General features: G+C 46.0%; 1 protein-coding gene across 8 annotated transcripts in view; it reads right to left on the bottom strand.

The window, feature by feature from the left end:
• Positions 1-15,434, bottom strand: part of LOC106583291 (LIM domain and actin-binding protein 1) — a 43,475-nt gene that overhangs the window by 8,959 nt on the left and 19,082 nt on the right. For 5 of the 8 annotated variants that reach the window (XM_014167273.2, XM_014167275.2, XM_014167272.2 and 2 more), the window contains one exon: positions 6,827-7,279. In XM_014167273.2, coding sequence (XP_014022748.1) covers positions 6,827-7,279 — 453 coding nt within the window. Of the gene's footprint in view, positions 1-6,826; positions 7,280-7,908; positions 8,580-8,787; positions 8,958-15,434 lie in introns of those variants that run through there. The other 3 variants (XM_045705229.1, XM_014167277.2, XM_014167278.2) reach the window with 3 other exon arrangements.

Here is a 15,434-nt window from a genome sequence, read left to right as displayed (position 1 = left end):
ATTAAAAAATGAAATAGCCAACATTATCTTGAAAAGTAAAGGTTTTGTTTTTCCAGTTTTCCTTTTTTCCTAGTTTATTTTAGAAAAACAACAAAATTGGATGTTCTAAGTCCACAAAAATGCTTAAACTACACCAGGAGACCACTTTTGAGGTCTGGGAAAAATCAGAGAAATGTACATCCATTTATTTTTTATATATATAAACGCAACATGTAAAGTGTTGGTCCCATGTTTCGTGAGCTGAAATATGCACAAAAAACGTATTTATCAAATTATTTGCACAAATTTGATTACATCCCTGTTAATGTGCATTTCTCCTTTGCCAAGATAATCCATTCACCTGACAGGTGTTGCATATCAAGAATTTGATTAAACAGCATAATCATTACACAGGTGCACCTTTTGCAGGGGACAATAAAATGCCACCCTAAAATGTACAGTTTTGCCACACAACACAATGCCACAGATGTCTCAAGTTGAGGGAGCGTGCAATTGGCATGCTGACTGCAGGAATGTCCAGCAGAGCTGTTGCCAGAGAATTGAATGTTCATTTCTCTACCATAAGCCACCTCCAATGTCATTTTAGAGAATTCGGCAGTACGTCCAACCGGCCTCACAACTGCAGACCACGTGTTACCACGCCAGCCCAGGACCTCCACATCAGACTTCTTTCCCTGCAGGATCATCTGAGACCAGCCACCCGGACAGCTGATGAAACAGCCATATTTCTGTCTGTAATAAACCCTTTTTGTGGGGGAAAACTCATTCTGATTGGCTGGGTCTGGCTCCCAAGTGGGTAGGCCTATGCCCTATGCATTTTTTAAAGTGACTAGTGATCCATTTATTAAAGTGCCTAATGATTAGAGTCGATGTAGGCAGCAGCCTCTCTGTGTTAGTGATGGCTATTTTTCAGTCTCTCGGTCCCAGCTTTGATGCACCTGTACTGACATCTTCTGGATGATTGCGGGGTGAACAGGCAGTGGCTCGGGTGGTTGTTGTCCTTGATCTTTTTGGCCTTCCTGTAACATCGGGTGCTGTAGGTGTCCTGGAGGGCAGGTACTTTGCCCCCGGTGATGGGTTGTGCAGACCGCACCACCCTTTGGAGAGCCCTGCGTTTGAGGGCGGTGTAGTTGCCATATCAGGCGGTGATACACCCCGACAGGATGCTCTCGATTGTGCATCTGTAAAAGTTAGTGAGGGCGCTGTTGCACCTTCACCACTCTGTGTGGGTGGACCATTTCAGTTTGTCCGTGATGTGTACGCCAAGGAACTTTAAAAACTTTCCACCTTCTCCACTACTGTCCCGTCGATGTGGATGGGGGGGGTGCTCCCTCTGCTGTTTCCTGAAGTCCACAATCATCTCCTTTGTTTTGTTGACGTTGAGTGAGGTTGTTTTCCTGACACCACACTCAGAGTGCCCTCACCTCCTCCCTGTAGGCTGTCCAGTCGTTGTTGATGATCAAGCCCACTACTGTTGTGTCGTCTGCTAACTTCATGATTGAGTTGGAAGAGTGCATGGCCACGCAGTCATGGGTGAACAGGGAGTACAGGAGGGGGCTGAGCATGCACCCTTGTGGGGCCCCAGTGTTGAGGATCAGCGAAGTGGATATGTTTTTTCCTACCTTCACCACCTGGGGGGCGGCCCGTCAAAGTCTAGGACCCAATTGCCCAGGGCGGGGTTGAGACCCAGGGACTCAAGCTTAATGCTGAGCTTGGAGGGTACTATGGTGTTGAATGCTGAGCTGTAGTCAATGAATAGCATTCTCACATAGGTATTCCTCTTGGGATAGAGATGGGATAGGGCAGTGTGATGGCGATTGCGTTGTCTGTGGACCTGTTGGGGCGGTATGCAAACTGAAGTGGGTCTAGGGTGGCAGGTAAGGTGGAGGTGATATGATCCTTGACTAGTCTCTAAAAGCACTTCAGACTCACATTAAGCATCTCCAATCTAGAATTGGCTTCCTATTTCGCAACAAAGCATCCTTCACTCATGCTGTCAAACATACCCTCGTAAAACTGACTATCCTACCGATCCTTGACTTCGGCGATGTCATTTACAAAATAGCCTCTAACACTTTACTCAGCAAATTGGATGCAGTCTATCACAGTGCCATCCGTTTTGTCACCAAAGCCTCATATACTACCCACCACTGCGACCTGTATGCTCTCGTCGCTTCATATTTGTCGCCAAACCAACTGGCTCCAGGTCATCTATAAGTCTTTGCTAGGTAAAAGCCCCGCCTTATCTCAGCTCACTGGTCACCATAGCAGCACCCACCCGTAGCGCGCACTCCAGCAGGTATATTTCACTGGTCATCCCCAAAGCCAATTCCTCATCCGGCCACCTTTCCTTCCAGTTCTCTGCTGCCAATGACTGGAACAAACTGCAAAACTCACTGAGGCTGGCTTTATCTCCCTCACTAGCTTTAAGCACCAGCTGTCAGAGCAGCTCACAGATCACTGCACATAGCCCATCTGTAAATAGCCCATCCAACTACCTCATCCCCATACTGTTATTTATTTTATTTATTTTGCTCCTTTGCACCCCAGTATCTCTACTTGCACACTCATCTTCTGCACATTTATCACTCCAGTGTTTAATTGCTATATTGTAATTATTTAGCCACTATGGCCTATCCATTGTCTTAACTCCCTTATCCTACCTCATTTGCACACACTGTATATAGACTTTTTTTATTGTATTATTGACTGTATGTTTGTGATTCCATGTGTAACTCTGTTGTTGTTTGTGTGGCACTGCTTTATCTTGGCCAGGTCGCAGTTGTAAATGATAACTTTTTCTCAACTAGCCTACCTGGTTAAATAAAGGTGAAATAAATAAAATGATGACAGAAGTGAGTGCTACGGGGCAATAGTCATTTAGTCCAGTTACCTTTGCTTTCTTGGGTACAGGAACAAATGGTGGCCATCTTGAAGCATGTGGGGACAGCAGACTGGGATAGGGAGAGATTGAATATGTCCGTAAACACTCCAGCCAGCTGGTCTGCACATGCTCTGAGGACACGGCTAGGTATGCCGTCTGGGCCGGCAGCCTTGCGAGGGTTAACACGTTCAAAATGTCTTACGTCGGCCACGGAGAAGGAGAGCTCCCAGTCCTTGGGAGCGGGCCGCGTTGATGGCACTGTGTCATCCTCAAAACGGGCCGAAGAAGGTGCTTAGATTGTCTGGGAGCAAGACGGTGTCCGCAATGTGGCTGGTTTTTCCTTTGTAATCCGTGATTGTCTGTAGACCCTGCAACATATGTCTCGTGTCTGAGCCGTTGAATTGCGACTCCACTTTGTCGCTGTACTGACGTTTTGCCTGTTTGATTGCCTTACGGAGGGAATAACTACACTATTTGTAGTGGACCATATCCCCAGTCACCTTGCCATGGTTAAATGCGGTGGTTCGCGCTATGATGAAACTGGCTCTCATGAGGACCGCCACAGGAAAGGAAGATCCAGAGTTACCTCTGCTGAAGAGAATAAATTCATTGGAGTTACCAGCCTAAGAAATCAGCAATTGAGTGCACCTCAGATTGCAGCCCAAATTAATGCTTCACAGAGTTCAGACATATCAACATAAACTGTTCAGAGGAGACTGCGTGAATCAGGCCTTCATGGTCGAATTGCTGCAAAGAAAGACTACTAAAGGACACCAATAAGAAGAAGAGACTTGCTTGGGCCAAGCAACCCAAGCAATGGACATTAGACCGGTGGAAATCTGTTCTTTGGTCTGATGAGTCCAAATGTGCAATTTTTGGTTCCAACCGCCGTGTCTTTGTGAGATGCAGAGTAGGTGAATGGATGACCTCTGCATGTGTGGTTCCCACCGTGAAGCATGGAGGAGGTGGTGTGATGGTGCTTTACTGGTGACACGGTCTGTTATTTATTTAGAATTCAAGGCACACTTAAACAGCATGGCTACCACAGCATTCTGCAGCGATACGCCATCCCATCTGGTTTGCGCTTAGTGGGACTATCAGTTGTTTTTCAACAAGACAATAACCCAACACACCTCCAGGCTGTGTAAGGGATATTATACCAAGGAGAGTGATGTAGTGCTGCACCAGATGACCTGGACTCCTCAATCACCCGACCTCAACCCAATTGAGATGGTTTGGGGTGAGTTGGACCGCAGAGTGAAGGAAAAGCAGCCAACAAGTGCAAAAGCATTCCAGCTGACTACCTCATGAAGCTGGTTGAGAGAATGCCAAGAGTGTGCAAAGCTGTCATCAAGGCAAAGGGTGGCTACTTTGAAAAATCTCACATATAAAATATATTTTGATTAGTTTAACACTTTTTTGGTTACCACATGATTCCATGTGTTATTTCATAGTTTTGATGTCTCCACTATTATTCTACAATGTGGAAAATAGTACAAATTTAAAAAAAAAACTTGAATGAGTAGGTGTGTCCAAACATCTGACTGGTACTGTATAAAACTATGCAAAAAAATTAAATAACTTCAGTACCTATGTTTTGAATACTATGGTAATAGAGATAAGACAAATGCCAGTGGCAAGCAATATAGGGTTTTATTTAGGGGCCAGCCAGGCAGTGAATCAGAGCCCAGCATGATCTGTTCCATCTCAACCTTTTATGTCCAGGATCCATTACAGCTATTTAGATGGACTGATATACAACATCCTAGCTCATAAGGCCAAGGTACCAAGCCGAACTCTGAAAAAATTTGCATTAAAACAAGTCGTCTCTCGTTGAATAATGACAAACACTTAATTGAAAAGTCCCTGCTGTTGACCAAATCACTGAAGGGGCATAGGAGTCGGCTACTTTTTGTTGTTGTTGCACGAACAGATGAAAAAACATTACCGAAGACCAAAACGTCCCAAAATGTCATCATAATATTATGCACAGACTGTTCCAGATGGGAAGCATGCGGGTTCCTTGCACCCCAGGGCTGATCGAAAAACAGTAGAGACAAAGAGAAAGTTTGAATACAGAGAGTAAAAGAGAACTAGAAACAAGGGGAGAGAACGTACTGTGACTTTTTGATTGGAGAGCGAGAGAAAGGAGTGTGTGTTCTGTAAGAGCAGAGTTTGTAGGCTCCAGTGATTGGGGGGTAAGGAGTGTGTGCATAACACTCCCATGACATCGTCACTGCTGTAGATGGCATCAGCCCAGAGCAGGTGCTGAGCTACAGCTGGGGCGGGCACTAATGTGTGTGTGCGTGTGTGAGATGTAGCGTGAGTCCGTGTGTACACCTGGAGACAAGCTTCGCCTCCCCCCTCAGCTCTGGTCAGCCGGGCGTAGTCAGTTGAAATGCACTGGGGTAGCAAAAAAGGATTTGGTGCATATGTGTATTAAGGAAACACACACACACACCGAGCACAGCTCTCAGACGAAGAGAGGCCCTCCTACCGTCACTGCCCTCTTTAAAAGCTCTGGCAGTAAATTCAGCACAAGTCCAGAACCATGGCCATTGTGGCACGCCTCGTCTGACTGGCTGAGAGAACAAAGACTACAACACAACCACTGTTCTCAGACCAGTCTCCCTAAGGAGACACTGGGGGATATTCCAACATGTAGGCCTAGGTCTTAGACTAGTGGTCATCATGAGCACACTTAAAAGAGATGAACATCAAGGCGTGGTGGCAACTCACTCCAGTCCGAGTCGGACTCCACAGCCTTGCTCTCCCACCTGGACCATGCATCAACACTGTTGGCTAAGCAGAGACCACCAGGAATACAAAACACTATTGTCTCACAATAATATGATGTATACAAAGTACTATTGTCTCAGTCACATCCCAAAGTTTTACAAAACTTTTATTAGACAAGAACATTTGAGAGGAAACAGGAAATTTAAAGATAGGAGGAGCAGCAGTGTACAGAAGTGGAGTGTAATCTTGTGTGATGCTGAGAGTGAGGTGGGTTGGGGGCCATGGGGGGTGAATACCTAACTGAAGGAGAATAACAGGACACAGAGAGTGAAAGAAGGAAGGAGAATTCCAAAAATGGTGGGTCTTTGAAGAGAAAGACAAGGAATGTGGGTACCTTCTTGACCTTGGGCAATTATGGTGTACGTATGTGTGTGTTTGTGCACTAAAGAGGGGGTTGTTTAGGAAGAGATAAGGGACAGGACATATGGGCAGTGTGAATAATTGAGTTAAGGAAACTTTTTGTGGGGACAGAAGAGAGGGACTGAAGGGTTGAGTTAGTTAGGCAGTAATGGGCCTGAGAGGGCCGGTTCATTAACATGGCCACTAATGAGTGCCTTATCTATGCTAATATCTGAGGAGCCACAGGAGACCCTCCCTCAGTGCGTCTAGCACAAAGTATTTCACTTCTCAACTGGGGGTGGCTCCGTCAAGTCAGTGTGTGTATGCACGTTTGAGAGCCTCTTGTGTTATTAGGTAAACTAGTTTTAGCAAGTTTCCTCTAAGTGTGTGTGCGTGCTGAAGTCTCAGTGAATGGGTGTTCTGTCTGTACTTAGTGATGTGCACTGAGACAGACAGTGGTCTTTGGGGTGCCTTATGAAGTCTAGAGACAGAGCTTTTTGAAAACACGATTGCATCAGGTACCAAGGCATGTGACTGCTAGCATGACTCTAGATCAAAAGGAAGCATTAAAATCTCTGGCTGTGCAACAACAGATCAAGAGTTCAGCTGCATCCTAGCTGGATACAGGGGGCAAACCAATCACACACAGATGACTGACCTGACCCCACAACTATGCGGAGCAGCTACATGTTGAGGAAGATGCCAAGAGACAGAGTGAGAGAGAGAAGTATCATTAGAGGAAAGAGGGAAAGATACTGTGTAGAGGGATACATACCCACTGTGTATGTGTCTTATCAGTCTTACCTTTCCCTTGGTGCCCTCTCCCTTCTCAAACATCATCTTCAGGCTGTTGAGAGGCACGCTGGGTTTCTCAATGGGTGTGCAGGGGCTGGGTGGCACCACCTCGTCTTCCACCTGCATCAGCTCTTTCTCCTCCTCTCGCTCGCTTGGCCGCTGCGCTTTCTTCTCCATCCCTCTCGGTCCCTCCTCGGCTATAGCTGCTGCTGCAGGATACTGGAAGCGGCTGACGGCTGTGCTTTGACCACCCTGAGTGTTCAGGGATTCCGGAGACTTGGCTGGGGTAAGGTGCTCGGTCGGGGGGGTTGGTTTTGGTACGGCAGAGGGGGAGAGGCGGGCACGGGGTGGCCCGTTGGATAGCGGGGCGGGTCTGTCTTGGCGAGGACCTGGCTGCTCCCAGCGCTTCTTCAGAACACTCAGGTTCCCTGAACGCAGGGTGGGAGGCAGGCTCTCCACTGACTGACAGGAAGAAGAAGAGGAGAGCAGATTAGTGAATGGTCAACAGGAAGAATGTTTTGAAGTTACTGACTAAAGCAATGTCTTGAAAGAGGTACAGAGGTAATTGTGTGTAGGAGTAGTCTTGTATGAGAAATACGGTACCAATTTCTAACAGTTAATAATACAAATAGTCTCATTTTTCAACTGTGTAGGATGAAATGACTGAACAAGCTAGAATGAAACCATTACCAACTAAATAGTCATCACCAGTTGCTTCCTACATCTACCAGTCAATCATGTCCTGTATTATGTAATCCAATTCCAAGCACCGAGACTGCAACCAAATGAACAGGAAAAAACGGAGGAACAATCAAAAGCTCATAACTTTCTTCCTGAGGCCACTTTGGGAAAATACTTTGCGGACAGCAGTAGTTACTGACGTGGAAGAAAATTCTAATTAGATAAGCAGCTGTTCCCAGAGTTGGTCCAGGAAAGAGATATGTTGTCACATTAGCTGAAGTCAGAGCTGGCAACCATCAGCTGCTCCACAATCAACTCTAGAGAGGCAGACAACGTCTTGGCTCAAGATGGAGAGAGAGCAGCACTAAACATGGAGACCTTCAACCGCATTCCATTCTGTGGCAACCTACCTCACCTTTTCCTGAAAGTACAGAGAGGGTTCTCTGCTCTGCATATAGGCTCAACCATCCATGAAGCTCCCAACTCATAACTGATGCCGAGTAGCAAGCTGAACTATTAGAGGACAACAATACTCCACTGTGTGACGTCCATGAGTTTGATTTTCACTAGAAAATATGGAAATGAAAACCTGCTTGGAAACAGTCTGTGTAATATGGGGAAGTTCTGAAAAGGTATGTAAAACAATATGGCCCTTTGAAAGCAGAATTGAGTCAACTAATGAACTAATAAAGTTAAGTTTACATGAGGAACTCGATGGTCCTGTCATGGAACCACACTGGGCTATAGTAAACAGAGCCCAACTCAATACAAACCACCTAAATCACACAGTTCACACCCATGAAGAAGAGAAACAATATGTATTCTAAGTGGTAAAAGGACATCCATAACACAAGCCCCAAGCAGTAGGTAACCAACATCCACAACTCCCTAACAAAGAACAAACCTGACTTTTCCCTTCAACGTGATAACGAGGTGGTCAACCATATAGCATTGGAGGTGCACACAAACTTGAGAGATATATAAAAAGCTGACACGAATTCCCAATGTCATCGCATTGACCACACACACCACAACCATGCAATTCCAACAAACCTAACCTGCAAAATACATCAAGCCATGTTCCACCAACAAAGGATGTGACAGAAACTAGATGGAAACACATGAAAAAAGAGCAGAGCTTAAGGGAGGACTGAACGAAGGGAAAGCAGGTCAGAGAATCCCAATAATTATCTTTGTGAGAGCAACTGGAGTACAATAAGTACAAAAGAAAAGGAGCAGCAGACAATGAAAAGTTTGTTCCTGTTTTTTGAAAAGAGAAGTGGTGAAACCTGTAAGAGCGAGACGAAACGAGGCGTAGTGGGGAGGCTAGGTCACAGGCAGGGGGAGAGTGTCCTGTAGCTGGAATCAGTCTGCAGTCCTTCCCTCTGGTCTGTGCTAAGTGAGAGTGATCAAGCTCTCCCAGATGTTAGCAGTTAGAAAAACTCTGCATGTAAGAACTAGCCCACCCCCCCATCAAGACCAGGAGAGAGAGACTGAGGCGAGGGGGGGGGGGGGTAATACCCCAGGAAACCAGAAAATGACACATTTGGTAAAAGGTTTAACGCTTTGCTGACTGAGTCTTTTTTTTTTTTTTTTGACTTTAGTTCACACTTCCCTTATTGTTTATCCCCAAATAAAGATTTTAAATATATGTTGTAATTTTTTGTGTAAATCCAGCTCAAACACAGCTGAAGGTTCAGGGATTCCATTTTTATGTGAGCAAAATGTATTTATTTTTTTAACTTTATTTCACCTTTATTTAACCAGGTAGGCCAGTTGAGAACAAGTTCTCATTTACAACTGCGACCTGGCCAAGATAAAGCAAAGCAGTGCAACAAAAACAACAACACAGAGTTACACATAAACAAACGTACAGTCAATAACACAATAGAAAAGAAAAATAGAAAAAACTATGTACAGTGTGTGCAAATCTACAAGAGTAGGGAGGTAGGCAATAAACAGGCCATAGAGGCAAAATAATTACAATTTAGCATTAATACTGGAGTGATGGATGTGCAGATGATGATGTGCAAGTAGAGATACTGGGGTGCAAAAGAGCAAGAGGGTAAGTAATAATATGGGGATGAGGTAGTTGGGTGTGCTATTTACAGATTGGCTGCATACAGGTACAGTGATATGTAAGCTGCAGTGACAGCTGTTGCTCAAAGTTAGAGAGGGAGATATAAGGCTCCAGCTTCAGAGATTTATGCAATTCGTTCCAGTCATTGGCAGCAGAGAACTGGAAGGAAAGGCGGCCAAAGGAAGTGATGGCTTTGGGGATGACCAGTGCAATTTACCTGCTGGAGCACGTGCTACGGGTGGGTGTTGCTATGGTGACCAGTGAGCTGACATAAGGCGGGGTTTTACCTAGCAAAGACTTGTAGATGACCTGGAGTCAGTGGGTTTGGCGACGGATATGTAGTGAGGGCCAGCCAACGAGAGCATACAGGTCACAGTGGTAGGTAGTATACGGGCCTTTGGTGACAAAACGGATGGCACTGTGATAGACTGCATCCAATTTGTTGAGTAGAGTGTTGAAGGTTATTTTGTAAATGACATCGCCAAGTCAAGGATCGGTAGGATAGTCAGTTTTACGAGGGTATGTTTGGCAGCATGAGTAAAGGGGGCTTTGATGCGAAATAGAAGCCGATTCTAGATTTAATTTTGGATTGGAGATGCTTAATGTGAGTCTGGAAGGAGAGTTTACAGTCTGATTGACACCTAGGTATTTGTAGTTGTCCACATATTCTAGGTCAGAACCGTCCAGAGTAGTGATGCTTGTCGTGCGGGCAACGATCGGTTGAAGAGCATGCACTTAGTTTTACTAGCATTTAAGAGCAGTTGGAGGCCACGGAAGGAGCGTTGTATCGCGTTGAAGCTCATTTGGAGGTTTGTTAGCACAGTGTCCAAAGAAGGGTCAGATGTAGTTGTGGCCAAAAGTTGAGAGAATGACACAAATATTAATTTCCACAAAGTTTGCTGCTTCAGTGTCTTTAGATATTTTTGTCAGATGTTACTATGGAATACTGAAGTATAATTACAAGCATTTCATAAGTGTCAAAGGCTTTTATTGACAATTGCATGAAGTTGATGCAAAGAGTCAATATTTGCAATGTTGAACCTTCTTTTTCAAGACCTCTGCAATCCGCCCTGGAATGCTGTCAATTAACTTCTGGGCCACATCCTGGCTGATGGCAGCCCATTCTTGCATAATCAATGCTTGGAGTTTGTCAGAATTTGTGGGTTTTTGTTTGTCCACCCGCCTCTTGAGGATTGACCACAAGTTCTCAATGGGATTAAGGTCTGGGGAGTTTCCTGACCATGGACCCAATATATCGATGTTTTGTTCCCCGAGCCACTTAATTATCACTTTTGCCTTATGGCAAGGTGCTCCATCATGCTGGAAAAGGCATTGTTCGTCACCAAACTGTTCCTGGATGGTTGGGAGAAGTTGCTCTCGGAGGATGTGTTGGTACCATTCTTTATTCATGGCTGTGTTCTTAGGCAAAATTGTGAGTGAGCCCACTCCCTTGGCTGAGAAGCAACCCCACACATGAATGGTCTCAGGATGCTTTACTGTTGGCATGACACAGGACTGATGGTAGTGCTCACCTTGTCTTCTCTGGACAAGCTTTTTTCCAGATGCCCCAAACAACTGGAAAGGGGATTCAGAGAAAATGACTTTACCCCAGTCCTCAGCAGTACCTGTACCCTGTACCTTTTGCAGAATATCACTCTGTCCCTGATGTTTTTCCTGGAGAGAAGTGGCTTCTTTGCTCCCCTTCTTGACACCAGACCATCACTGTGCGTGCAGATGCACTCACACCTGCCTGCTGCCATTCCTGAGCAAGCTCTGTACTGGTGGTGCCCCGATCCAACAGCTGAATCAACTTAGGAGACAGTCCTGGCACTTGCTGGACTTTCTTGGGCGCCCTGAAGCCTTATTCACAACAATTGAACCGCTCTCCTTGAAGTTCTTGATGATCCGATAAATGGTTGATTTAGGTGCAATTTTACTGGCAGCAATGTCCTTGCCTGTGAAGCCCTTTTTGTGCAAAGCGATGATGACGACACATGTTTCCTTGCAGGTAACCATGTTTGACAGAGGAAGAACAATGATTCCAAGCACCACCCTCCTTTTGAAGCTTCCAGTCTGTTATTCAAACTCAATCAGCATGACAGAGTGATCTCCAGCCTTGTCCTCGTCAACACTCACACCTGTGTTAACAAGAGAATCACTGACATGATGTCAGCTGGTCCTTGTGTGGCAGGGCTGAAATGCAGTGGAAATGTTGTTGGGGGATTCAGTTCATTTGCATGGCAAAGAGGGACTTTGCAATTAATTGCAATTCATCTGATCACTCTTCATAATATTCTGGAGTATATGCAAATTACCATCATACAAACTGAGGCAATAGACTGTGAAATTAATATTTGTGTCATTCTCAAAACTTTTGGCCACAACTGTATACAGAATGGTGTCGTCTGCGTAGAGGTGGATCAGAGAATCACCAGTAGCAAGAGCGACATCGTTGATACATACAAAGAAAAGAGTCGGCCCGAGAATTGAACCCTGAGGCACCCCCATAGAGACTGCCAGAGGTCCGGACAACAGGCCCTCCGATTTGACACACTGAACTCTGAGAAGTAGTTGGTGAACCAGGTGAGGCAGTCATTCGAGAAGCCAAGGCTATTGAGTCTGCCGATAAGAATGCAGTGATTAACAGAGTCGAAGGCCTTGGCCAGCTCGATGAAGATGGCTGCACAGTACTGTGTTTTATCGATGGCGGTTATGATATTGTTTAGGACCTTGAGCGTGGCTGCAGTGCACCCATGACCAGCTCGGAAACCAGATTGCATAGTGGAGAAGGTACAGTGGGATTCGAAGTTGGTCGGTGATCTGTTTATTAACTTGGCTTTCGAAGATTTTAGAAAGGCAGGGCAAGATGGATATAGGTCTATAACAGTTTGGGTCTAGACTATCTCCCCTTTGAAGAGGGGGATGACCGTGGCAGCTTTTCAATCTTTGGGGATCTTAGACGATACAAAAAAAAGAAAAGAAAGACGTTGAATAGGCTAGTAATAGGGGTTGCAACAATTTCGGTGGATAATTTTAGAAAGAGAGGGTCCAGATTGTCTAGCCCAGCTGATTTGTAGGGATACAGATTTTACAGCTCTTTCAGAACATCAGCTGTCTGGATTTGGGTGAAGGAGAAGCGGGGGGGGGGGCAAGTTGCTGCAGGGTGTGCTGAGATGTTGGCCGGGGTAGCCAGGTGGAAAGCATGGCCAGCCGTGGAAAAATGCTTATTGAAATTCTCGATTATCATAGATTTATCGGTGGTGACAGTGTTTCCTAGCCTCAGTGCAGTGGGCAGCTGCCCACTTCAGCTGGGAGGAAGTGCTCTTATTCTCCATGGACTTTACAGTGTCCCAAAACTTTTTGGAATTAGTGCTACAGGAAGCAAATTTCTGTTTGAAAAAGCTAGCCTTAGCTTTCCTAACTGACTGATTATATTGGTTCCTGACTTCTCTGAAAAGTTGCATATCGCGTGGGCTATTCGATGCTAATGCAGAACGCCACAGGATGTTTTTGTGCTGGTCAAGGGCAGTCAAGTCTGGGGGGAACCAAGGGCTAGATCTGTTCTTAGTTCTACATTTTTTGAACAGGGCATGCTTATTTAAGATGGAGAAGAAAGCACTTTTAAAGAGCAACCAGGCATCCTCTACTGACGGAATGAGGTCAATATCCTTCCAGGATACCAGGGCCTGGTCGATTAGAAAGGCCTGCCCGCTGAAGTGTTTTAGGGAGCGTTTGACAGTGATGAGGGGTGGTTGTTTGACCGCGGACCCATTACGCACGCAGGCAATGATCGCTGAGATCCTGGTTGAAGACAGCAGAGGTGTATTTAGAGGGCAAATTGGTCAGGATGATATCTAAGAGGGTGCCCATGGTTATGGATTTAGGGTTGTACATGGTAGGTTCCTTGATAATTTGTGTGAGATTGAGGGCATCTAGATTAGATTGTAGGACGGCCGGGGTGTTATGCACGTCCCAGTTTAGGTTACCTAACAGTACGAACTCTGAAGATAGATGGGGGGGCGATCAATTCACATATGGCGTCCAGGGCACAGCTGGGGGCTGAAGGGGGTCTATAACAAGAGGCAACGGTGTTTCTGGAAAGGTGGATTTTTAAAAGTAGAAGCTCGAATTGTTTGGGCACCGACCTGGATAGTATGACAGAAGTCTGCAGGCTCTCTCTGCAGTAGATTGCAACTCCGACCCCTATCTTGTCGGAAAATGTTAGTTAGGGATGGAAATATCAGGATTTTTGGTGGCCTTCCTAAGCCAGGATTCAGACACGGCTACGACATCTGGGTCGGCGGAGTGTGCTAAAGCAGTGAATAAAACCAACTTAGGGAGAAGGCTTCTAGTGTTAACATGCATGAAATCAATGCTTTTACGGTTACAGAAGTCAACAAATGAGAGTGCCTGGGGAATGGGAGTGATGCTGGGGGCTGCAGGGCCTGGGTTAACCTCTACATCACCAGAGGAACAGAGGATGAGTAGGATAAGAGTACGGCTAAAGGCTAAAATAACTGGTTGTCTAGTGCGTTCGGAATAGAGTAAAAGGAGCAGGTTTCTGGGTGCGGAAGAATAGATTCAAGGCATAATGTACAGGCAAGGACATGGTAGGATGTGAGTACAGTGGAGGTAAGCCTAGGCATTGAGTGACGATGGGAGAGGTTGTCTCTGGAGGCACCATTTAAGCCAGGTGTGGTCACCGCATGTGTGGGGGGGTGGAACAAAAGGGCTAGCTAAGGCATATTGAGCAGGGCTGAAAGTTCTACAATGAAATAAGACAAAAATCACTGACCAAAACAGCAGTAGACAAGGCATATTGACATTAGGGAGAAGCATGTGTAGCCGAGTGATCATAGGGTCCAGTGAGTAGCTGGGCAAGCTGGAGGCACAGCGATTCAGAGAGCTAGCAGGCCTGGGCTAGCAGATGGGCCTTAGGGGGACGTCGCAACGGGAGAGCCTGTTGAAACCCTCTCGGACGGTTACGTCGGCAGACCAGTCGTGATGGATCGGTGGGGCTCCGTGTCGGCAGCAAAGGGTCCAGGCCAATTGGCAAGAGGTAATTAAAGCCCAGGAATTGTCTGATGGATCTCTGTGGCTAGCCGGGAGATGGGCCTAGCTCGAGGCTAGCTCCAGGCTAACTGGTGCTTGCATCGGGACAGAGACGTTAGCCAGGAGCAGCCACTCAGATAGCAGCTAGCTAGCTGCGATGATCCGGTGTAAAGGTTCAGAGCTTGCGGTAGGAATCCGGAGATGTGGTAGAGAAAAGCAGTCCGATATGCTCTGGGTTGATATCGCGCTGTGCAGACTGGCAAGAATTGACCAGACTGAGGCTGGCAGATGTCCAATTAACAGTGATGACCGCTAGCAGTGGCTAACTGACTACTAGCTAGTTTGCTGGTTCCGGTTCTAAAGTATAAAAAAAATAGCAGATCTATACCACATTGGGTGATGTCAGAGCCATACCCATGCACTGATGTCATGTTGCAGAACCTCATACTGGCAGTGTTGAGATCTGTGATGCCATATCACATCACATCATGACGTTCATATTCCTGACGGTGTTGTTGTACAAAACCAAACTCTTCACCTTTGTCCTCAAGAAGACAGTGTAAACTACAACACATGATGTTGTTCTGTTTAACCTATGGAGCCATCTCGGTCAGTGACAGTCAGGTTCCTGCAATAAGCAGCTAAGTTTCACCATTACCGCTACTGAACACACACACTTACTTCCAGGTCAGAACCCAAACTGTGACTCAGTCTGACTGACTCAGCAGCAGGGAGGACCACATATTGAGAGTACAGTAAGCCACCATGATAGCTCTTAAGGAGTGGAACATTCATTCCCTATAA

Source organism: Salmo salar, chromosome ssa22, assembly GCF_905237065.1.
Source record: "Salmo salar chromosome ssa22, Ssal_v3.1, whole genome shotgun sequence".
Classification (NCBI taxonomy): domain Eukaryota; kingdom Metazoa; phylum Chordata; class Actinopteri; order Salmoniformes; family Salmonidae; genus Salmo; species Salmo salar.
Note: the sequence above shows the minus strand (reverse complement) of the source record. Positions and strands in the feature narration are given on the sequence as shown.